The sequence below is a fragment of the Emydura macquarii genome, unplaced genomic scaffold (assembly GCF_026122565.2).
Source record: "Emydura macquarii macquarii isolate MOO-44397 ecotype Brisbane River unplaced genomic scaffold, CSIRO-AGI_Emac_v2 contig_2531, whole genome shotgun sequence".
In the NCBI taxonomy this organism is placed as follows: Eukaryota; Metazoa; Chordata; order Testudines; family Chelidae; genus Emydura; species Emydura macquarii.
This window is the reverse complement of record NW_027132668.1, coordinates 6,771,105-6,796,256: the sequence shown is the minus strand read 5'-3', so window position 1 is coordinate 6,796,256 and position 25,152 is coordinate 6,771,105. Positions and strand designations below refer to the sequence as shown.

The window sequence follows — 25,152 nt, the reverse complement described above, 5'->3', positions numbered from 1 at the left end:
TGTCCAAGAGGAGTTGTACATGTTTGGATTGCATGAGGGGAAGAAGTGCTTGACAGACGTGTTGGCCTCTTCACAGTTCTAGGATGTTGATGTGCATCCTTGCTTCTCTGTGGGACCATAGGCCCTGGGCCGTATGGCGTTGTATGTGGATGCCTTAGCTCACGAGCAAAGTGTCTGTGGTGAGGGTGGTGTTGGGTGTAGGAAGGTTGAAGAGGATGCCTGCCAGGACCTTGGATGGGTCACACCACTATGACAGAAAAGTTACTACTGATGGTGGGAGGAAGACTCATTCACTGAGATGGCCCTTCTGTGGGTTGTACACTAATCTTAGCCACTGTTGGAGGCACCTCATGTGGCAGCAGGCGTACGGGGTAACAGAAGTGAAAGGCAGTGGCAGATGTGGCTGTAGGGATGATGTTGTAGTTGTGTAAGGAGGGTGGTGAGCACAGCAAACCCATCTCTTGGAAGGTAGGCCCATGCTTCATGAGAATTTAAGCATGCCCCTATGAATGTGAGTTCTCTGGATGATACAAGGATGGACTTTTCCTCATTGATACAGATGCCCATACTGAAGAGGAGGTTCTGCAGCGTCCCGATGGTAATGAGGAGGCATTTGTGGGATACCAACAGGAACAATCCCACTGCAGCGACCCCGACACTCTAATGTGTCCACTTCCACCACCTCCACCTTCCATCAACACCCTCTCAGACAACCTTTTTGACTCTTCCTCAGAGACCTGCGAACCCCACCCCACCCTTTCCCCAACTTCCCCCATTGTTTTCAGCGGCCGTTTTGCTCTCTTTGCAAATTGGAACAAGATTACTACCAGCTGATGTGTACTGGACATCATACATGGGGGATACTTTATAGAATTCCACAGCTTTCCCCCTGTCACCCACCTCTCAGCAACCTTGTGGATCCAACTCAAATATACCTCTTTCAGAAGGAAACACAGACACTCCTCTAAAAGTGGGCCATAGAATGAGTTCCACAATACTATCAAGGCCATGGCTTCTACTCCCCCTACTTCCTCTCATCAAAAAAGGGAGGAGACCTTCACTACATTCTGAATCTACAGACTTTAAATCGATTCATCTGCAAATTCCATTTCCGCATGGTTACACTCCTTCAAATCATCCCTTCCCTCACACGTGGGGCCTGGTTCATGGCTCTTGATATGGATCCATACTTCCATTTGGACACTCAACCCACCCACTGCAAATTCCTTTGTTTTATGTTGGAGCATTCTCATTACCAATTCCGTGTCCTCTCCTTCAGGTAGCCACTGCTCCTCGCATGTTCACGAAAGTCTTTGCCATTGTTGAGGCATATATGCATTGTCTCGGCCACTCATTCCCATATCTAGACAACTGGCTCCAAAGAGGGTCTGTGCTGGAGTGGTAGTGGTGCTCCACCTGTACCATAGGGTCTCTGGTCCACTTGCATCAGCGGACCCTGCGGATACCTGAACCACTGCTCTGGTGGTGGTACGTACGTCAGTGCGTATCATTGCTGTTGTCGAGGACTATATGAGTGTATCAGCAAGAAGGCTGGGTCTGCTTCTGAGGACCATTCTGAGTCAGAATGTTGTTCCACGAAGGGTAGTGCCATCGTAACAGGTAGAGCCGGTGGTTCAGGAATGTTCTGCGGTGGCTCTTCTGGCTGTTGCATGGAAAGATGATACAATAGCAACAGTTTGTTTGCTGGAGATAGAGGCTGCAAGGTCTCCGGTGCTTCATAAGCTGCGAGGTCTCCTCCAGAAGGAAGAGCAATTCAGCTGTCAGTATTAGGGGCAAAAAGTGGCTCGGTGTACACAGTACCAGGACAGTATACAGTAGTGGTCGTATTAATTCAGCTGGCTCCGGTGGAGTTCTTGGCTGTCGATGTTCCAGTGGTATATTGTTGGTGGCAGACACCTCAGCTTTATCAAGGTGTTTAGTCTTTCTGTCTGAAACTTCACACCTGGCTGGTCTTGGCTCGGGAAGGCAACGCAGTGCTTACATGTGGTCCCTCTTGGGGATCTGCCCTTGTGCCTGTGACTATGCTTTTTGTGAGCATGATGAGTCTTGGTCGGTGCTGTCAGTACCTTCGGTTTCGTCATGACAGGGAACTCACTCATCACCGGTGCAGTTGGGTGGTCTGGTGGGTCCGTCAGTGCCACTTCTTGGTGCACACACAGACGCATTGCCTCCTTCATGAGGTATTTCCGTAGCCTCAGTTCTCTTGACCAGTGGATTCTGGAGGGGAAGGAGCAGCACATAGAGCACCACGCCACAATGTGGATCTCACCAAAGCAACTGAGACAGCGTTGGTGCTCGTCGCTTACCAAGAATGATTGCAGGCATGGGACGCAGTTCTTGAACCCAGTTTGTCTGGGCATAATCCCCCAGAGAAGGGTGGAAAGCCCCCAGGGAAGGGATAACTTGGAGACTATGGATCCTAAACACACTAACTACAACTATTAAACCGTGAACCTATGTTAAAACTATTATCTATTAAAATTGTTTTTGTTTTTGCTACAGAGCTCTGAAGGTGAAGAGGAGTATTCTGACTCTGGCCATGCGGCAGTAAGAGAAATTGAGGGAGTGTCGACCCGTGCTGCCTCATAAGACCTCAGGCGCACCATGTGGTCGATGCAAGGTGTGCATGTGGGTTGATGGAGGTTACGCTAAACAGTTCTGGCTCTGGTGCATGGCGCACATAGGCACATGTCTGGAATCCACATAGGGACCAGCCCTCGAAGAAAAATAAAGGGTTCAGGCTGCTAGCTTTCTTAGGGAAAGGGCTGAATCCAATTTTATTAGTATTTCTTCTTTTGGCTAAACATCATGTGTCAGCTAGTCAAGATTTCCAATTTTTCAAAAATGTTAAATTCTGTTTTTTTCCTGCAATATCCTACACCTAAAAAGATGAAGTTTTCACCAGGTCCTCCCAAACAAGATTATCATTTAAGAAAATATTTCTTGTTCCAAAGAGATAGTACTGTAAACCTATTCTTAGGGAAAATATTATTTCTTGATGAGACATCACTGTAATTGTTTAGGTACAAAAGTGCTGAATCACTCAAAGGAAATTTGTGGTTTGAAAGTGTTGCTCAATTATGGTTCTGGGGGGAAAAAAAGCCCCAAAAAACCAAAACAGCCATACTGGACTGGAGAGATTATAAAACACCAACACATTGTCAGCTGTCACATATGCAGTTATCTAGGAATGATCATATTCATTTAAAGCAATAGGGTGAAATTTGTTATTTATGACCAGTGGCTACTTTTTCCTGTGCTCGTTTTTTTCCCTTAGGCTATTATTTTGCTTTTTTAACAATTTTCCAGAACCTAAATGATTTATTTTAAAAGACAAGAGGCTTATTTTAGATACGGTTCACATGGAAACTTTTTATTTTTCTTTAATGCAAGTCAACTGTTCATGAACTGGGTGACTCACTGGGTAACTTGCACCGCACGGGTTTTCATGTAAAAACAAGCTCTTGACATTAGTCCTACAAAGCAATGTTAAAGTAGCAAAGACATCAACAATATCTGCTCCTAGAAGGCCCCGTAGGCTGAACTTTTACCAAAAAAAGTGTTCTGAATCTGCTCTTACCTCATCTATAATTGGCTTTAGAGTAACCTGAAGATAATGCATCCCTGCCAGTTTCATTGTCTCATCAATGCACTTGGAAGTTAATGAATTTCCTCTGAAAATGGTATTTGGGTCTCTGGAAGGGAACAGTTTTCTATAATTTAGCCTTTTCATAATAAATCAATAACATATGAAATAAAAGCAGCAAATGAAAGCGCTGAAAAGCTATTTTTGAATGCACAAATGAATATTTCCCTTGACCCTTGCCTAAGGGCTGCCATGAAATGAGTTATACAGGGTTTGGTGCATTTCCAGCTTCAGCTTACAACAGCAAAAGAACAGAATGAGGTTGTCAGAGGGGCTAAGGATTTTGAGGGTTCGTCATAATTTTTCTGACAGTAGTGCATAGGAGTTCCATTACACTAAGTGTTGTACAAACACATACTCAGACACAGACCTGGCTGCAAGGAGCTTACAACCTAATGGAAAAATCGTGAAAAATATCTGCCCTTTCACGCACTACTGCACAGCATGAACTTGGGAAGAAGCCATTTCAGTCTCATGACTATTGGGCACTGGATTCCATCTGCTAGCTACTCTTACAAAATGCACATTTGGGGTGATTAATAAGATTGTATGACCTAACTGACCTTTTGTGGCTGGATGACAGTACCATGCTGTGATAGAATACAGTGTATTATGCATTACACAGGCTCCAACCTTGCAAACAGAACCATGCAAGTGGACCCTTGAGCCCACACAGCCCCCCATTCGTTTCAGTGGAGGCCACCTGCACAGTTCTCTTTGCAGGACTGGAGACATAAAAAGCTGCAGATGACTGGCCATAGCATATATTAACCTTGTATTTGCACTACTACAGTCTGTGGGATTGTGAATGCTCTCCAGAAACATGCATTTTTACATCATTTTCAAATCAATCTTACTGAGAAACACACTATATTATTATGGCAGACTTCCTGGGCGTGGCATAGTTTGCTCTCTTAAGTCAATATTTATCTAGCTGGAGTTATTTTTCTCTGTTGGAATGGCATTCTCACTCCTCTCTCTATGTGGCTTCTTCATCTCTCTCCTGTTTTACAGTATCCCTTATAACAATCCTGCTGATATGGTGCTTTTAACGATAATATACAGCCTGGGCAGCAGGGGTTAAATCATAAACAAAGGAAACCACAAAGGCCACTCCCAAACCAGAATACAACCTGCAGGGCCCTTCTGCTCAACTGGTTTTTCAATATTAGTATACTGATCCTCTAAAAGTAGCGCACACAGAAACTGAAATATTCTTTTAAAAAATATTAATATGGCCGTTAACAGGAATGTGGAAACATATGGGTGTTAACTAGACAGCCATTAGCTTCTACATCAGATTTTCAAACTGTTGTTCTCTGTTTTTTGCACCCGCCATTTAAAGTATGCAAATAATTTCAGGTTCGTTTTCCAGCCACAATTATTTGCAGGGGCAATTTAAGCCACTTACAGATCTACATATCTGACTGTCCCTTCTACATCCACATAACCCAAAGTGCACCTGCACAACTGGGCCTTCAGTTATTTGTTTGCTCCCCCACACACCATGATGCACCTATTCAGCTTTTTATATTTTACTATGATTGCATCCATTTACCAGAAAGGGAGATTATAGAGAGTTCTTCTGCTAAGTTCATGGTTCTATTTAAAAAGTAAATCTACTTCTTGTGAAAGGTGCTGGACTGCAAGCCTTGAAAACTAATGCCCCCTATGTCTCATGAACAGGTATATAGCAGGCTGCGGAAAGAACGCATTTCCTCAAATTATCCTAACCAAGGTGCCTCAACCTGCACAGAGGGACTATACCTACAGGAGGGAAAGTACTTCAGTCCTTTGTCTGTCTAAAAAGACTCTCCACAAAGTCTTCATTTGGTTCTGTTTGTGGCAATTGATACCTTAATAGCAGCATCTGCCTCCCAGGCAATGGGCTGAGACTCTCAGCTCTTTAGATGTGACTCATCAAACCACCATCAAATGGTAACGATTTTCAGACACTACCTACTTGGTGTGGATACTAGATGCTATGATGATAGGCACAATACAAAATCCTCAGACAGTGATTTATGCCAGGAATTTGTGAATGGTAAAGAAGAACCTATTTTCTGTCTCATCCAGTGCCACTTCCCACCCTGTCCTTTGCTGCACAGTTCTACGTTTGAAAGAACAAATGCTCAGACAAGACTTGCCCTAAACATCGGTTTCCATATGATTCCATGGAGAAACTTGCCTTTTCCATATATAAATAAGATTAATCAAATTCTTTAATACATGCTCTGAAGCTGCAATGATTTCTTGTGAGCTGTTAAAACTATTGCAGGATTTGATAATTATAATTATCATTTATTATTTATTTACCATAGCACCTAAGCAGTGGTGTACTGAGGGGGAAAGGGGGCCAGGCCCCTTTATGACGTGCATGGGTTGGGGGGGTGCAGGAGGCTCTGAGGGGTGCAGAGCCTCCTGTGCCCCCGCCCTCCGTGAAGGGCTGGCCCAGAGCGCACTTACCCACCACTCCAGCCTTGCAGCCCAGCACTGGCTCAGATGGGGTGGCCTCACCCCTGGCCTGGGGGAACGGGGTAGGCCAGGCAGGCACTTCACAATGCACGGGGTGGAGGGGGGAGCGCAGGAGCGGAAGCAGCTGCCCCTCAACCTTCAGCACCCCCCACCCATCATGAAGACCCGGCACCCCATCCGAGCCGGCGCTGGGCTGTGGGGCTGGAGCGGCAGAGGCACGATGGGCCGGCCCCTTGCAACAGGTGGAGGGGGCAGAAGGCTGAGGGGCAGCTGCGTACCCCGCCCCGCACGTAATGAAGGGCCGGCTCGGCCCCCCTCCCAGGCCGGGGGGTGAGATCACCCCCGTCCGAGCGGGCGCCGGGCTGTGGGGCTGCAGCGGGAGAGGAGGGCACCGGGTAAGTGCAGGGAGTGGGGGGCGGCGGAACCAAGCCCATGCCTCACCCTCTGCAAGTACAGACCCCCTCTCCCTGGGGCAGCGCCAGTACTCTTCCTGCCCTACGCGGGGGGACCTGAGGTGGTGGAGGGGAAAGCACAAATGTAGACTTGGCCCCCAGGCGCTGGAGACCCTCCGTACGCCACTGCCCCTAAGAGCCCCATTCATGGATCAGGAGCCCATTGGGATAGGCACTGTATAAACAGAACACACACATGGTCCCTGCCTCAAAGAATTTACAATCCAAGCATAAAACCAGAGATGACAGATGGCTACAGACAAGCGGAGGAGAAGGAGGAAACAATGAGACTATACTGGTCAGCATGAGGGGCTGTGTTCTGACCACACTAGCGGCTTAACTGCTGTCAGTTTTTTTGTAGGCATCACAGAAAAGGAAAGTTCTAAGTAGAGTTTTGAAGGGGGATAATGAAGTAGCTGCATGGATGTTTATGGGGAGCTGCTCTGTAGCCTTAACTCACCCATTTCCCAGGGCAGGGATTGTCTTTTGTTGTGTGTTTGTACAATGCCCTGATTCCTGATGGAAGACCATGGGTGCTATCGCAATACAAGTAATAAATAATAATAATATTACTTTTTTTAAAAAGCCATTGCGATTCCATAAATTGAGCAGGACATTATAACAACATCTGAAATTTTATTTAAATGAGTGGTTTGTTGATACTTACTGAGTTCTCTTCACTTCAGCATTTGCAATTGCACTGATGAAAGGCACAATTTTTCCATAGTGTAAAAAAAGCCTAACCAGAGGTATGGCTGCTTCCTGTTTTTCTCTGCAAACTTCACCCAACACATGTGCAGCAGATGCTGAAACAGGCTGAATAGTAGAGCAAGCAAAAACTTTGAGATATTACAGTAATCACCACTTATTAACACTGGTTTCTTTTTCTTCACGTAAATTCCTCACACAGACCTACAAATACTAACTGTAGTGTCCCGTCACACAAACCTGGCTGGCTCTCAGTTTCCACTTTATCAGTTGGCTGTGAATTTTGATCACAAGAGGGCAGCAATTTAAAAACAATGACAATGCGGTCTGTTTTCCAATTGTTAATATCTGGTTTCAATGAATATCACAACCGCTTGTGAAACACTGGAAATAAAAACCTTAACTTTTTGCTGTGTTTTTTAAGCCACAATCAAATAAGTTAAATACAGGTCTCTTTAGGGAAACAAATGGTCTAGTACAACAGCTGAAAGGATTTTGGATTATTTGATTGCAAACCTGGTCCTTCCCATTTGATATTTTAGGATCAGTATGCACAAAAAACCAAAAACATTTTTTTCTACATAAATGCAGGTAAATCATTTCTTTTCCGGTAGAAGAAAGCCAACTGATCAAAACCAGCAAGTTTATTTTGCATTCAACTGTAGGATCAGACAGTTGAGGAGTAAATGTGGGTTCTCATAACCAGTGTTGTAGCTGGGTGTGTCTGCATTTACCATCAGTGCGTGTAGATAGCGATCTTTTCTAAAGGATCAAAAACAACCACAAGGGATATACAGTTTCATGAAAGTCTCAAGTGGGAAAATGGAGCAGCTGAGATCTCTGGCAACTTCTGTTATGTTACCTCAGTTGTAAAATGACAAATGTTTATGGGGGCTTTGAGGATAATCAGCAGGTAAACAACAGGCAGCAGCAAATTAATTACCTCAACATCTGCAGATTTTAACAGGAGGTCTCTAAGTGGGCTGTAATAGTCTGAGGAAAAAACATGGTCCTCGGTGTAAACCACATTTAACCTTAAGGAACCAAGGTCATCTGGCTTCAATGACTTGTTGCCATTATCTCTGGGCTGCAGGAAATACCTGACGGACAAAAAAATAGTTTGTCTTGAAACAGAAAAAATGCTCTCAAGCTATTTATGAACATATACAATATGTAGGCACACACATAAGATTCGTAAACCTAATGACTTTTTGGTGCTCTGAATTAGGTTTTCCAAAGATGCTCACCCAGTTCATTTTGCATCAACTCCACTAGGGAAAGTTCCGATCATAAAGTGTCATGTAATTAAGAAAATATAAAATCCCATATAGTAATAAAACTATGCACTACTGCTGAATTGCATGCGTAATATCAAAGTTAAATGCATTAGAACTCCCACCTAGTTTGCATGCACATAGGGGAAAAAAAGCCAAAATTGTCAACAACTATGTCATCAAAACAATGCTTCACATATTTCAGTATCTTTGTTTTGATAAGTTTGGTAATTGAAGATTTTGGCTTAGGTTTTTTGTGCTGGAAACTAGATGGAAGTTAAATGAATTTGAACTTCATTACACAACATTAGTTATAGTTTTTTTAGTAAAAATATAGTATGTGCTGTACTAAAAACAGTACCTTCTCTCTATGACAAAGTAAAACAAATAGCAAATACCATGCTTCATAAGAACTGGATTGCCGGAGAAATTTTAAAGGAAGTCTTAGTTCTCCTAGAAACTCATCTCCAAACTTCAAGTTGCTGGCATTCCAAAGGTCTACTCTGTAATAAAACAAAACAAAAAATCAAAAGAAAATAACAAAACAGCCATTTTTCTCTTTTTTCTTAATTTAATTTTTTCATCTGTTACGTATGAGTCAGAAAGGTATGTTCTAAAATGTACTGTATTGGTTTCCAAGGAGTCCAAGAGGAGCTTGACTGTTGGAATCTGCCAATTCAATACTGGCAAAAGTCAGTGGACAGAAACAGAGGATATCCCTTTCCTCATCCATTTTATTCACAAAAATTTACACCTGCAAAAGCAGCAGAAATGTTTCCAATTCACAGGTGCAGCTCCACTGTTGGGATGTCAGAAAACACAGTTCTGGGATAAGGCTCTATAATTGAAACTACTTCCATCTCTATCCCAAGCTACACTGTTTCCAGTTTTGGTGTTCTGAACTGAGTTTACCCAAACTCAGATATTATAATCCCCTGTTTCTGGCCTGTTACTCAACCAGGACCAGCTAGGTGCCAAGGAGTCTACGCCTAAACAAAAAAGGAACTATTCAAAACACCAATGATAACCCCTCCCGCCCCCCACCTGGATATACTAATCCTCCTGTTAAATACAGGGGCTCAGCATTATACAGTATTCATCTGATACCCAAACACCTCACTATAAATCATTAGCTAATTACCTGTCAGTAGCTATCATGCATTTATTGTTTTAGGGTTCAAATTATTGGTTTCCTGTCATGGTTTTCAAGTTTAATCCTTCTGCTGGTAGTTTCAACACAGATATTTATTCTCTCTGTTTACCACTTCAGTGACAATAAGATGCTATTTCAACAAAGATGATCATCTTGTACATGTGAGCATAGATTAATCTTGGTGCTATCAAAAAGCATCCCAGTCACTGATGAGTGTTTTCTAATAGTAATCAACCTTCGGCTATGGGGCGCAAAGAGGGAGAGACTGTACATTGCAGCGATTCCCAAACTTGAAGCCAAGCCTTCCTTCAGGAAAATGCAACCAATCACCTGTCCTGTAGTCCCACTATGTATAGGCAAACACTTATACATCTTCCATGTTTAGTTCCCTTATCTGCAATTCTGGTATCATAAGAACTTAAGAACGGCCATACTGGGTCAGACCAGTGGTCCATCTAGCCCAGTATCCTGTCTTCCGACAGTGGCCAATGCCAGGTGTTTCAGAGGGAATGAACAGAACAGGCGATATTCAAGCGATCCATCGTTGCTCATTCCCAGCTTCTGGCTAACAGCAATCCCTGTATTATACTTTCTCTCTTTTCGTACATGCTTTAATATGCTGTGAAAGAGTTAATGTTGAAATTTAAAGTATAACTGCTGGCATATGAGCTAGTACCCACTGAGATGAGACAGTTCACACCTCAGAGCTATTGCTCCAGGTTCTTTACAAACTCAGGCAGATGTCTCTGGATATGTTACTTCACATTTTGAAGACTTCCTTTGCAACAGAGACTTCCTTTTTATTTTTAAAATGGAAGCGGATATGGTGAAGAAAAACAGAGTTTTGCTGTGGGGGGCGGGGTGAAGTAGGGGAGGAAAGAGTGCCTCTTGCTTTGGGAAACACTCTATAAGGTATTACTCTGCATGGGACTGGGATCCCAGGGGTCCTGCAGGATCCACTGCCATAATAGTGGAAGCAGAATTAAAAATAGTCCCACGCTGGGCTCTAGTTTAAGGGAAGAACAGTATAACTTGTAATATAAATATATAGAAAAAATAGGCTTTCAAATAATAAGGAGCCAGAGAGTTTTACATTTCCATTGCATGCTGCACAGACATAGAAATTACCATACTGGATCAGAGCAACACAACATCTAACCTGGTATTCTATTTCAACAGGAGCCAGTACTACATGATAAAGCAGTAGTATAAAGTCATCATTATGGATAATTTTGCAATGACATGCCCTCTTGTGGAAGGTTTCTTCTTAATTCCACGCAGTTGGTGGTTGGCATGCCTTGAAGCCTGGGGGTTGATATTCCTTATAAAAGTTTATTCTAACTAGTGTAACAGAAGATATCTTACATCTCTAATGCATTTTTAACTTTCTCAAGCCCTATGCCTCAATAATATCTTATGGCACTAAGTTGCATGGGTTATTTGTATCAATTTGTTCCCTCCCATCTCAATTTAAATTCAAACTTTTTGGGCAGGGACTGGCTCATATTATGCATTGGCTGGAGCAAGTTGAAATTTTCTGAAAATTTTTTTTGGGGGGGAAGGAAAGAGAAAAGAAATTTTCAACTGTTTTTATATTTTGTAATTCCCTCTGCCCCGCCCCCACCCTTTCTCAACCAGTTCTGTTCCTAGCACAATGGGACCCTGATGTGACTGGAGCCTCAGCACTACTGCAGCACTAATACTAATAAAGCAACAGAGATTGCCAAAAACAAGTTAAAGAAGGGATGGTTTTTCAGGAGGACAAATCACTATTTACACATGGCCAAACCTTGATTTACCAAACCATTTATTGGAAATCACATGTCCTCTGCTTCCTGGAATATTTGAATTCTGAGATGTCCACCACAAATGTAACGTCCAAATATGACACATGCACACACACACACTCTCAAGAGAGGAAAACTGGCACCAAATATGTTTGGTATGGATTACAATTCAGTGCAGTTTTGCTGCAGACTCTAGGGAAAGAAAGGGAGGAGATGGCTAAAACACAATTCAGGTTCCATTTGCTATATTCTAGATAAGTCCTTGAGTTTATTGCATGCAAAGTTTTTATATTTTGTATTTTTGTGTGCCTAGAGTATAAAAGTTACATTAAGGCCGGGAATAAGTAAATATATACCACCCACCCCAGTTTCCAAAAGCCTAGTTTTTACTGATCTGCTGTTTAAAAAAAGATAAAATACAGAAGATGCGTTTTTAGAAGGGGGCAATCTGTTATCAAGTATGACTATAATAACCATTCTGAGGTCCCCATACCTAAGAAAATGTTCCTCTATTCACAGGAAGAAAAAAAAAAAAAAGAAAAACTGCATGTAAAAGGAACATCTGGTACTAATCCAATGATATACCCTGGCCTACCACTTCCTACAACTACTGCAAATGAGAACTTCGTGTATAGTTAGAAAAAAATGTACAGGAGTTAATTTCATGTATAGTCCATGGAAGGAAAACATTCAGGAGAAGAAATGGCTGTAGGTTAATGTAAGATACATGATCAATTCAGGGTATGTTGACAGAGAATGTCAAAAGGATTGAACAGACTGTGGAGAAAATGGAAACAAAACTCCCTGTCCTATATGGGGGTGGGGAGGACCCTCAATGAACAGTTTGCCCAATCAGTTTGCCTAACCCTTTATCTGATTTCTTTTATTTATTAAAGTATTTAATCATTTCCCAACTGTTTCATAAACCTCTCCAACGAATTATTCTTCCTCCTCACCAGGACTTATGAACTGTTCCTAAGACCAACACAAGACAACAAAGTCTTTTCAGATACAGCCAAATGCACCTTATGAACGCAACCACACATTAGTGAAGGGCTAAACTTAATGATAATTGCACACTGATAGATCTAGAGTCTTAATTGAGGCGTACTGGAGAAAAGGGTACTAGACTCTTTCTCACAGCAGAGTTGCAGTACCAGGCACTCCTCAGATGTTCTCTTATTTTCTGCAGAATCTTCAAAGTAAAGAGCAAATGGATGTAGAAAAACGAAGAGTCTAGTCTTGAATTATCAGCATTAAAACTGGGCTCATGAATTGAAAAACTGAGTTTAATGCAAAGTTGTATAATGAAAGAAATATAAGTATATGTTACTGTGGAATTTTTTATATTACCTAATCTCCATTTTGTCCACCTCATCAGCATCTTCAATATCAAAATGGGATTTTTTGTTGTAGCTGCTGGGTCTGGTGACCTGATAGTAAAAGAAATTAAAAAAAAAAAAAAAAAAAGGGAGATAAAAATAGTTAAAATGGAGATCTCACCATGCTCTCACCACATACTGAAAGTCTGCTTTCCTCTGACAATGAGTTGTGGGTTAGGCTTTGATTCTGCCAGTGTTTATGCATGTGAATACTCCTGTTGACCTTAACAGGCCTACTCATTATGCAGAAATGGTTGCAGGATCAGGACCAAGAATAATTACACCATACTGCAAACTCTATTTAGTATAGAGTAGATAATATAATAGGGGTTTTCATATCAATGTTTGAAGGTTAAACAGACATACAAAATCATGCAAGAGGTGCCAGCAACATATAAAGTCTAGCTGAAAAAAGAAAAAACATAATTCAGCAATCTGACTTTAAATATAGACTCCTTACAACGATTTTTGCTATACTCTGAAAAGAAAGGCAATTGAAGTAATCTAACACTTAAATATTTACACACACAAACCCCTTTAATACAGGACCATTTAGAAGTAGCAAATGAAAGCACTGTCTATTCAGTATCTTTGAAAGCCAGCTGAATGCGCCCACTCAAGCATGCAGAACAGCTAATTTTCCAAGAGATGTGGAGCTGAGCTTTGTATGTCATAATATAGAGCGAAGCCCTAAAATTTCTTAGCATCCAGTGCAGCTTCTCTTCTCCTCATACATATTTGCAACATCAGAAAGAAAAAAGCAAAAGACAGGCAATAGACAAAGTATAAATGTACTGTATGTGCAAAACACAGGAGGAAACAAAGTTCTTAAACGGGATATCTAAAAATCTGTTTTTGTTAACATGACAGAAGAAATAAAGGCTTTGAGGTTTGTATCTTTGACCAATGTATGACAGAAACTTACCCCACCCAGAAGGAAAAAGTACCCCACCCAGAAGTAACCACAGCACAAACTGATCAAATGAAAGTAAGTATACTGTAGAGCTGCTCAGCAGCTCATCTTCATGGTAGGTTTAAAACATTCCTGTTAATTAATACTTTCCATCCACAAAAAGTAGCTTTTATTATAAGCCCAACTTCTTATTTTTCTTTCGTACCTACAAGAAGAGTAAACATTTAACTGAACAAAAAGAGAAAAACCAGAAAATACTCTTCAGCACATGAAGTCAAACAAATAGTATTTCTTTTTGTCATTTTAAAGATAATTCATGAAAGCTAAAGGTAACTAGAAGCAATGGAGATCACAGCCCTCATTACCTAATTGACTCAAATGCACCTGAGACCTACAGAGCACTGTAATTTAATACACATTATTTCAGCAGCTCAGCACAAATTTCTCCACACACCCCACTGTGCAAACCTCCTCAACAGTGACTTTAAGGGCTTGTCTACACTTGAAATGCTACAGTGGCACAGCCGTGCTGCTGTAGCACTTCAGTGTACACACTACCTATGCCCACGGGAGGGACTCTCCCATCGACGCAGGTGATCCACCTTCTTGAGAGGCGGTAGCTAAGTCAACCTAGCATTATCTACACGGGTTCAGAGGTCAGCTTAACTATGCCATTCAGGGGTGTGGATATTTCACACCCTCCTGAGTGACTCAGTTAAGTTGACAATTTTTTGGAGTGGATCAGCCCTAAGAAGTGATTGTGTCCACAGCCACAGTCACACTACCAAAAACGACATTTTTACAAAAATATTTTCTGCTACCACTGTGTATAAGTGGCACATGTGTCAGGGTAGTCTGCCATCACAGGCAGCAGTGTCTAGTGGTCAGCCCAACCCACTACCAGGTGCAACCGTTGAAGTGTTCGGGAGGGTCCCATAAATAGATGTAGAGTCTAATGGTCCTGGGAATTTTAAAGGTCTGAACACTTGCAGAGAAGGCAAGACAAGGCTCTCTTCTCACCCAACCCCCTGGGATGGAGTTGGGAGAAAGGGAGCAGCATAAAGGCTGCCTCCTCCCGCCTAGCAGACAGGCACTGGCAGGAGAATACCGGCCTACTGAGCCCTCCAGAGGAGAAAGCTAATTGGGAAGGGTGTTCAGCTGAAGCTAACTGGTGAAAACCTTGCAGCTGACTTAAGTCACAAGCCCTGTTCCATGAAAAGGGATGGAAAGGGAACTCCTGGCTGAGGGAGGGAAAGACAGACTAGTCCAGGCAAGAAAGAGAGGAGTTATTCGTCACGGCCCAGCTGCTGTGAGTGCCTGGGAGCAACTTTGAGGGGGTAACAGTGGAGCTGCAAAAAAAGAGTGAGGAATCATAGATCCCCGGACAGGTCAGTAGAATCCTGAGACCAGGGCAAAGACGCATTGACAAGCAGGGCAAAAGATAGGGGTAGCTCAGGAAAAATGACAGAGAGACTGAAAGATCAGACCTTGGCCACCTAAACAGGGTTCCTGGGCTGGAACCCAGAGGAGAGCGTGCCTGGGTTTCCCTACCATCCCCAAGCCAAGAGGGAATGCACAGCATCAGTAGGGGAAGAGGCCATGCATTGTGGGCCGAGACGGAGGTTGAGGACTGGGCTCAAAAGCCACTAGACTTTGGGATTTTCTATATGGGATATTTCTGTTAAACCCAGAAGGGGCGTGGACTGAGCATGGACCTGGCCAGTGGGCTAGGCCACGTGTGACAGACTGTTGTGGCACCAGAATGACAAAAGTAGGTGCTAAACTGAAAAAAGCCCTGCAACATCTGAACCTGGGGAGGTGCTCTGGAGGTGAGAGGCAAGGCAAGGGGGCACAGCTATGCTAACATGGTTCTCAGTAACTATGATGCTGGTCAAGAGAATTTTTCTATAAAAAAATTACAGTAAAGTTCTATGGCACAACCTCACTAGTGAACACTTACTGAAATCATCAGCTGAAGCTGTGCAGACTGGATATAAAGCAGAGAATGTCAATAAGCAGACTGTGGGCCAAATCCAGACCACCAGACTCTTTTGAATAGACCCCAAAATATTTTTATTTACTACTTTTATCATTACTGTTGTTATTTTTTTCCTTATTTTCTCTAGAGTCTGGGCCTTGACTATACCTTGACCAAGAAATTTGGATCGCGACAAAAAATAATTAACTATACTCCTGGTCTAGGAGTTCATCTGTTTGAGTGCTTACTGTTCAGCTTCATTCAAACACACACAGAGCTATATACTTAAAGGGTAGTTGTTGTAGGATGCATTCATTCAAAGGATGGAATTAGGAGTCTGGGAATTCCCAGCCCAGAGGGAGGAGGGGACTAAACTGGCTTTAAGCTACCTTTGTGCCCTCCCAATTCTCAGCTGCTCTGGTATCAGAGGCACCTTGATAATGGCAGCCAGTCACCAGCTTTCCAGAAATCTCCACAGCACACAGTCCATCCTTTCCGGTTCCCAAAATGACCCTCCCTGCCTCTGGTACAACCCCTATGCCAAGGTTTGCGAAGGGGTCCTTAGAAGACAGTCTATAGTTGTCTTCCTCAGTTTCTACAGCGGGGAATTCTCCCCTAACCAGAACTGGGACTTTTAGAGCCCCTTTATTCTGCTCTGGCCCCTTTACTCAGCATGTGGTCTCTAGGGGTATTTACAATGAGCTTCACTCATACCAACCATTACACCAGAGTATTCAATCTTTTCACATTTATGTCTGACTGCACTCCACTTAGACTGGGCCTATGCAATGTACAGTAGTAGGATATTTTAAAAAAATTATTTGGGGGAGGAAAGTATTCATTCCTTGATATTTGCCTCCTTCTTGAATCAGTGGAGATCAGCACATAACTGGGTAACAGCAGCAATTCCAGTGAAGCCAGCCTGGTGTGGCAAACTATGAGACAGATTGTCGGCTGGCATAAACAGCTGCCTCTCCACTGAATTCAATGTATTATGCCAATTTACACCAGCTGTGGATCTAACCCTACGATATCACCGCTTGAGTGCAACTTCCAAGTCATGGAATTGGCTCCCCACACGAGAAAAACAGTGTAAAACAGTGGTTCCTGTTAAGAACAGACAGCATGAGGACAAGGTAAAAAGAAACAGGAAGACATCATAAATAACGTAGTATGGACTCAACTATTCTGGTTGGATCCTAGCTGTCCACTTGAACATTTGGAGGAACTTGAAACTCCATCACTGTAACTTCTGTATTATCCAACACTGAACACTTGCCCCTGTCTGCAGTTAGGCACTTTTTAATAAAGCAACAGCTAGGGTCACAGATACTAAGGGTACGTCTTCATTGATGGCAGCAAATTCGCTGCCATCAGATCAATCTATTTGGATCGATTGAGCAGTCAGTGAAGACCCACTCAATTGACCTGAAAGTCGACACGTTAAAACCACCCCTCAAGTGGTGCAGCGCACTGAAGACACCGCATAGAAGAGGAGTTATGAAGTCAACAGGAGTTACGCAAGCCACTCTGTGTAGCTTGCTTAACTCCTGTAGACTGCCACCAAATTTGAAGGTAAGTGTAGACCAGGCCTAACATATAGTGGTTTAGCTGCCTTTAAGCTTTCACTATAGTTTTTTATTGTCCTCACCCCCGCCCACCCCTCCACTCCCCCGGATTAGAAGTTCCTATTTACTCATGCTAACACCCCTCAGAAGTGAGCCTTTAAAACCTGGTCTGCACACAGAAGTTGCACTGGTTTAACGCACTTGTGTGGACACATACTGGTTTACAACTGGCTTATATTTGTGGTGAGTTTGTCTGGCTGTTTGTGTTTTTGGCTGTTTGTGTTTTTCTTTCTCTTTCAGGTTGTACCAAGTTACAGGGTCAGTTGGGATTGTGTGTTTGGAGACTGCTTCAGCCTTAGTTCCCTGGATGAGCCTTGATCATCTTGTTCAGTCTCAATTCAGCCTTGTGATCACCCTGCCCCTGTGTGATTAATGAGGAGGTAGGGCAGATCATGGACAGAAGGCCTTAAAAGCCAGAGGCTAAGCAACCAAGGGGAGCTAGCAAACAGGGGAGTTTGTAAGAGGGAGTTGTATTATAATCATGATGGTTAGGGAAGGGCTGCATCGTCAATGCCAGCGCTGCTCCTGTCTTCTCCACCTGCACTTCTATCCAGCCAGAGAACCTGGCCATGGATGCCTCTATCCAGATCTTGGTGTGAATTTGCAGAGACTGTGGCCTGCACATTCCACTCTCAGAAAGCCAGGCTGGGAGGACTGTCCAGTGTGAGAGATATCCGCTGGTGGAATCTCTTAGGAAGCAGGTGGTAGAACTACAGGAGGAAGTGGCTAGACTAAGGAGCATCCATACCCATGAGGAATTCACTGAGAGCATTCATAGGGAGACATCCAAGGCCGAGGAAGCTATCCAGCTAGAGAGGACTGATGTCATGTCACCAGGAGAAGAGGATATGGCTCTATCCGAGGGAGGACACTGGCTGCTGGTTACTTCTGGCAGCAGGCAGTGCTCCACTCCTACTCCCAACCCACCCACCATAGTGATGAAGAACCGTTATGCTGCCCTGGCAACAAGCAATGAGGAATCACCCTCAAAGGTGGAGAAGGAGAAGCCTTGTACCCCCAAAAGCTGGGAGATCACAGCCGCCACTTCCAGGAGGAAACGTAGGGTAGTGGTGATTGGTGATCCTCTTCTGAAGGGGACGGAGGCACCCATCGGTCAGCCTGATACGGCATCCTGGGAGGTATGCTGCCTGCCAGTGGCCTGTACCTGAGATGTCATGGAGGGATTGTCGAGGATCATATGGCCCTCAAACTACTACCCCATGTTACTCATCCAAGTGGGCACTTGTGATACTGCGAGGTCTGACCCTGGGCAGATCAGAAGTGACTACAGGACTCTGGGAGTAAGGATGAAGGAGCTGGGGGTGTGCGTGGTATTCTCTTTTATTCTTCTGGTCAAGGGTAGGGGCCCAGGCAGCAACAGATGCATTCTGGAGGTGAATGACTAGCTATGAGGATGATGTCGCCAGGAGAGCTTTGACTTCCTTGACCAAGGGATAGTGTTCCAAGAAGATAGACTGCTGAACAGAGATGTATCAAGGAAGGGGAAGAGCATTTTTGGATACAGGCTGGCTCACTTAGTCAGGAGGGCTTTAAACTAGGTTTGATGGGGGCAGATGAAAAAGGCTCACAGGTAAGTCAAAAACATGAAGACGTGGGAGAAGGGTCGGAATCTGGAGGAAACATGGGCCATTATAGCAGAGACAAGAGAGAACATACGGGGGAAATCAAATCAGTATGTTAAATGTCTGTCTAATGCGAGAAGTATGGGGAACAAGCAGGAAGAACCTGAAATGCTAGTTAATAAACATAACTCTGACATAGCCGGCATCACAGGGACTTGGTGGGATAATACATGAGTGGAATATTGGCATAAAAGGGTACAGCTTGCTCAGGAAGGACAGACAGGGAAAAAGGGAGGAGGCGTTACCTTATATATTAAAAATGTATACACTTGGACTGAGGTTGAGACGGAAATAGGAGACAGACTGGTTGAACATCTCTAGGTAAGGATAAAAGGGGTAAAAAAACAAGGGTGATGTTATGGTAGGGGTCTGCTACAGACCACCTAACCAGGAAGAAGAGGTGGATGAGGCTTTTTAAAAAAACCCAAAAATACTAACAATCATCCAAAGCACAGGATTTGGGGGTAATAGGAGACACAGACATCTATTAGGAAAATAACACGGCAGGGCACAGATTATCCAACAAGTTCTTGGAATGTAACAGAGACTATTTTTTTTATTTCAGAAGGTGGAGAAAAGCTACTAGGGGAGAGGCTGTTTTAGATTTGATTTTGACAAATAGGGAGGAACTGGTTGAGAATTTGAAAGTGGAAGGCAGCTTGCATGAAAGTGATCATGAAATGGTAGAGTTCATGATTCTAAGGAATGGTAGGAGGGAAAACAGCACAATAAAGAAAATGGATTTCAAGGAGGCAGACTTTAGTAAACTCAGGAAGCTGATGGGTAAGTTCCCATGGGAAGCAAGTGTAAGGGGAAAAAGAGTTCAAGAGTGTTGGCAGTTTTTCATAGAGACATTATTAAGGGCACAAGAGCAAACTATCCCAGTCCATAGGAAAGATAGGAAGTATCACAAAAAACCACTCTGGCTTAACCTGAACTAAGAAAGGCACAATCAGTTGCACACATACAAAAGTGAAATGACTCCCTAGGAAACAGTACTGCAGAAAGAGATCTAGGGGTCATAGTGGATCACAAGCTAAATATGAGTCAATAGTGTAACACTGTTGCAAAAATCATCCTCAATGATCTGAAACTCAAAAAAAGAGTCTACAAAGAGTGGAAACTAGGTCAAATTACAAAGGATGAATATAAACAAACAACACAAGTATGTTGAAAGGCCAAGGCACAACATGAGATTAAACTAGCTAGAGACATAAAGGTAACAAGAAAACATTCTACAAATACATCAGAAGCAACAGGAAGACCAAGGACAGGGTAGGCCCCTTACTCAGTGAGGGGGAAAAAACAATAACAGAAAATGTGGAAATGGCAGAAGTTGTAAATTACTTTTTTGTTTCAGTGAAAAAAGTTCCAGAGGGGTAGCCGTGTTAGTCTGTATACAGGAAAAACAACGAGAGTCCTGTAGCACTTTAAAGACTAACAAACTTAATTTCTGCAGGCATAAGCTTTCGTGGGCTGTAACTCACTTCGCGACTGGACACCTAACATAGTGAATGCCAGTGAAAATGAGGCAGAAAGTGAAGCTAAAATAGGGAAAGAACAAGTTAAAAATCACTTAGACAAGTTGGATGTCTTCAAGTCACTAGGGCCTGCTGAAATACATCTTAGAATGCTCAAGGAGCTGACTGAGGAGATATCTGAGCCATTAGCGATTATCTTTGAAAAGTCATGGAAGATGGGAGAAATTCCAGAGGACTGGAAAAGGACAAATATAGTGTCAGTCTATAAAAAGGGAAATAAGGACAACCTGGGAAACTATTGACCAGTCAGTTTAACTTCAGTACCCGAAAGATAATGGAGAAAATAATTAAGCAATCCATTTGCAAACACCTAGAAGATAATAAGGTGATAAGTAACAGTCAGCATGGCTTTGTCAAGAACAGATCATGTTAAACCAACCACATAGGAAGATGTGGTAGATCTTGATTTTAGTAAGGCTTTTGATACTGTCTTGCATAAACAAACTAGGGAAATACAACCTAGATGGAACTAATGTAAGCTGGGTACATAACTGGTTGGCAAACCATTCCCGGAGAGTAATAATCAGTGGTTCACAGTCAAGTTGGAAGCGCATACTGAGCGGGACCACGCAGGGATCAGTTCTGGGTCCGATTCTGTTCAATATCTTCATCAATAATTTAGATAATGGCATAGAGAGTACACTTACAAAGTCTGTGGACAATACCAAACTGGGAGGGATTGCAAGTACTTTGGAGGACAGGATTAAAATTCAAAATGATCTGGACAAATTGGAGAAATGGTCTGAAGAAGACAGGATGAAATTAAAGAAGGACAAATGCAAAGTACTGCACTAAAGAAGGCACAATCAGTTGCACACATACAAAAGGAAAATGACTCCCTAGGAAAGAGTACTGCAGAAAGAGATCTAGGGGTCATAGTGGATCACAAGCTAAATATGAGTCAATAGTGTAACACTGTTGCAAAAAAAAAAAAAAAAAAGAAGTAAAAATCATTCTGGGATATATTAGCAGGAGTATTGCAAGCAAGCCACGGGAAGTAATTCTTCCACTCTACTCTGTGCTGATTGGGCCTCAACTAGAATATTGTGTCCAGTTCTGGGCGCCACGTTTCAGGAAAGATGAGGACAAATTGGAGAAAGTCCAGAGAAGAGCAACAAAAATGATTAAAGGTCTAGAAAACATGACCTATGAGGGAAGATTTTAAAAAATTGGGTGTGTTTAGTCTGGAGACGAGAAGACGGAGTTTTCAAGTAGTCTGGAGATGAGAAGACGGAGTTTTCAAGTACATAAAAGGTTGTTACAAGGAGGAGGGAAAAACATTTTCTACTTAACCTCTGAGGATAGGACAAGAAACAATGGCTTAAATTGCAGTAAGGGCAGTTTCAATTAGACATTAGGAAAAACTTCCTAACTGTTAGATAGTTAAGCACTGGAATAAATTGCCTAGGGAGGCTGTGGAGTCTCAGTCATTGGAGATTTTTAAGAGTAGGTTAGACAGGTGTTTATCTGTCAGGGATGGTCCAGATAATACTTGGTCCTGCTATAGGTGCAGGGGATTGGACTAGATGACCTTGCAAGGTCTCTTCCAGTCATATGATTCTATGACACTGGTTCCACTTGCATCACTAAATGTTAGCAGATTCCAATTAAACTGGTGCAACTCTTGCAAGTAGATAAGGCCTCACTAATTTTGTTCCTAGGTGCGCAGACACCACTGTGTGGACTAGAGAGAGAGAGAACTGAAAATTCATAGCCACTTTGATTCTCAGCAGCTGTTGAAAGTATTAGTCCCTCTCAATTAGCTGGTTATTTAGCTAATTATTATTGAAGTTAAAGGGATTTACTAAGGCCTTGTCTACACCAGAAAAGGTTTGCTAGTATAGCTGTATCCTTCTACACAGACACACTTTATACTTGCTTTTGCTGGTATAATTGTGTCTGCACTGAGGCTTTTACCAGCATAAAAACATCAAAAACCACATCCCTAACTCATATTGCTATACCAGCAAAGTTTTCTAACAGACCAGAGCTCTGAACGAAATAAGCTATACCAGCAAAAGGACTTTTTTTGTCAGTATAACTGTGTCTACACTAGGGTTTTTGTTGGCATAACTATGTCTGTTAGGAGCGTGACTGCTTCACACTCCTAATTGACATAACTAAAATGGCCAAATTTTTAACTGTGGACCAGGCCTAAGTTATCTCCCATATAATAAAGGTACAAGCCTTTTAAGTGTATAAGACACAGAATGAAAAAAATCTGAAGAACTTTTCCAGGGGTGGAGGTGGGAAGGGTGACAATTATATTGATATATTCTATTATATCTGCTTAGCACTTCTAAAAGGGTTACATTTTGCCTTATCTAGACACATTTTAAAATGTTATATATTACATATGCAGTTGAATTGAAAGGAAAGCTTTGGTGTTATAAAATGCTGGCATACAGCCAAAATGTTCAGTCCTGAATGGATTTCCCCTGTTGCTTTTGAAGTTCTTCATATTTCCTGCAAGACAACCCTCCCACCATTGACCAGGGAAGACAGGGTGGAGCAGCTATAAAACCACAGTCTGGAAAACACTCATTTAGCAGCACTAATTCAAAAATTGGTTGTGCTGGGAGGGACAGAAAACCCACTTGAGGAGGAGAGACTACCTAGAGAACTTGAATCCAATCACTTGGAAAACTGACACACTGCTACCTCAGCAGACAACTAGTCTGATCTTCTGTTTCTGCACTGTGCTTTGAACCAGTCTTCAAAGAAGACAGCTGGCACAGTATGGACTAGGAGGCGGTGCCAACTATCTACAGTGTAATATTTCAGCTTATCGCTCATTCCTTTGAAATACAGACCTCAAAATAAAACACTTCATCAAACTGAGGATTGTTCGTCTTCTTTTTAACTTTAGTTTTTTTGGCTTCAGATCTGCATGAACAGAAAAAAAAGACAAAAAGAGAGAACATTAGCAGAAGTGTATGGTCATAATGAGTAACTACAGAATGCAGAAGTAGCCTATGTGCTTTGATTTATTTTATATATCTGTAACCCCAAGCAGCATGCAACGAGGCACTCCTCTTATGCAGGATACTATTGCAAGCACACGAAATTCAGAAATAAATTAAGTATTCACAGTTGGTATCCACACACTGAAATGTGTGCTCTTGGGCCCCAATCCTGTAAGTTGCTCCATCCAAAAACAATTATTGAGCAATTACTAGACAATGAAAAGGACTGAACTGCATGCTTCTGAAGACAGGAGGCAAAAGAAAATTGATGGGTGATAGACAGTGTTGTTTGTTTTCCATTCCTAGCAAGCGGAGTCATAACAGTTCAGTTATACAATTTAACATGATTTTTTTTTTTTGGGGGGGGGGGGGGGAGAGGGAAGGGTCAGGAGAAGAGGCATATTTAAGACAGTCAAGACCATTCCAACAGTAATTTCAGGAATACTGACATGATGTCATTTGAAATGATTTCACTTATCAAATACAGTAATTAAAAACAACTAATCAATAATATAGCCCAAATACAGTGCCACTGTGATGGGCACAATAAGATACCTAGTCAGAGAATAAGAGGATGGACCAATCAACCTTCAGAGTGATCCGCATGTAAGGCAATCATTTGTCAAGAATCTCTCTCATTCAAAGTACTTCCCCCTCCTCCAAGTTCCACTGTAAAATATTATGAAGTTTCTGCGTTATGAGTTCTTGAGGTCACAAAACAGCTCAACTTTGCTTCCTCCAGACTAAGAAGATGTGAAATGACTCCCTTGATAAGCACAAATTGCCACTGACATGTCCAATAATATAGTAAGTTTAATGATGAAATGTGTAAATTTAACCTCAAATTTAACATGACTATGCTTATAATTAAGCTAAACAAGACTATTGCAGAATACACAAGATCATGTATTGAATTATTTAAGACCCATACTGAGTTTTATCCATTCTGGCGGATCATTACACTCATACAGATTAAATTACAGGATCGGGCTGTGTAGATAGCATTTTCCACAGGCATTAAGGAGCTGAACCACGTAACTGAAAAGACCCCAAAATGTTCAAAGTCAAATTAGAATAAAGCACAAGTAAAAAGCTGTTATGTATTCAGTCTCCCTCTCTTTCCCCAACCTCTACTGCAAAATGGACAAGCAATTTATTTGAATATTGACCTCCAACTGCTAGGTGGGAAGCAACGCAAGTTAAGCTTGACCACAAATTACATACTAGGTAATGTTCAAAGCCTTAAAAGAAGCAAAACTGAAATAATCCTCAAACTACTTTTAGTTAATTATACTATACAAAATAAATAAAGTGGCAGTAGCCAAATCCTCTATCCATTTTAGAATGCAGATTTCTAATAGATAAAAAACCCAAACCATCTGCTAACACACCTTACAGAAATGGATGCTCTTCAGTTTTCAATACTTGCCTGTATGGTCCTGCTAAGGTAACTGTGGCGTAGGGGTCACATTGTCCATTCACGATTGGTAGGCCTTGGCATTCTAGAACTCTGAAGGAAGGACGAAAAAGAATCAGACAAAACAACAGAAGCTTGAAGAGACAACAAAAGTTAGTGTCTTCTCAT

At 42.3% G+C, this 25,152-nt stretch overlaps 1 protein-coding gene across 1 annotated transcript in view; it reads right to left on the bottom strand.

The window, feature by feature from the left end:
* RASA3 (RAS p21 protein activator 3) overlaps positions 1-25,152 on the bottom strand; it is a 198,084-nt gene that overhangs the window by 27,005 nt on the left and 145,927 nt on the right. Inside the window, exons 6-12 of the mRNA XM_067563637.1 lie at positions 24,997-25,077; positions 23,415-23,487; positions 12,870-12,949; positions 8,975-9,079; positions 8,246-8,402; positions 7,262-7,410; positions 3,602-3,716 (exon numbers count right to left, since the gene is read on the bottom strand). Coding sequence (XP_067419738.1) covers positions 3,602-3,716; positions 7,262-7,410; positions 8,246-8,402; positions 8,975-9,079; positions 12,870-12,949; positions 23,415-23,487; positions 24,997-25,077 — 760 coding nt within the window. The remainder of the gene's footprint in view (positions 1-3,601; positions 3,717-7,261; positions 7,411-8,245; positions 8,403-8,974; positions 9,080-12,869; positions 12,950-23,414; positions 23,488-24,996; positions 25,078-25,152) is intronic.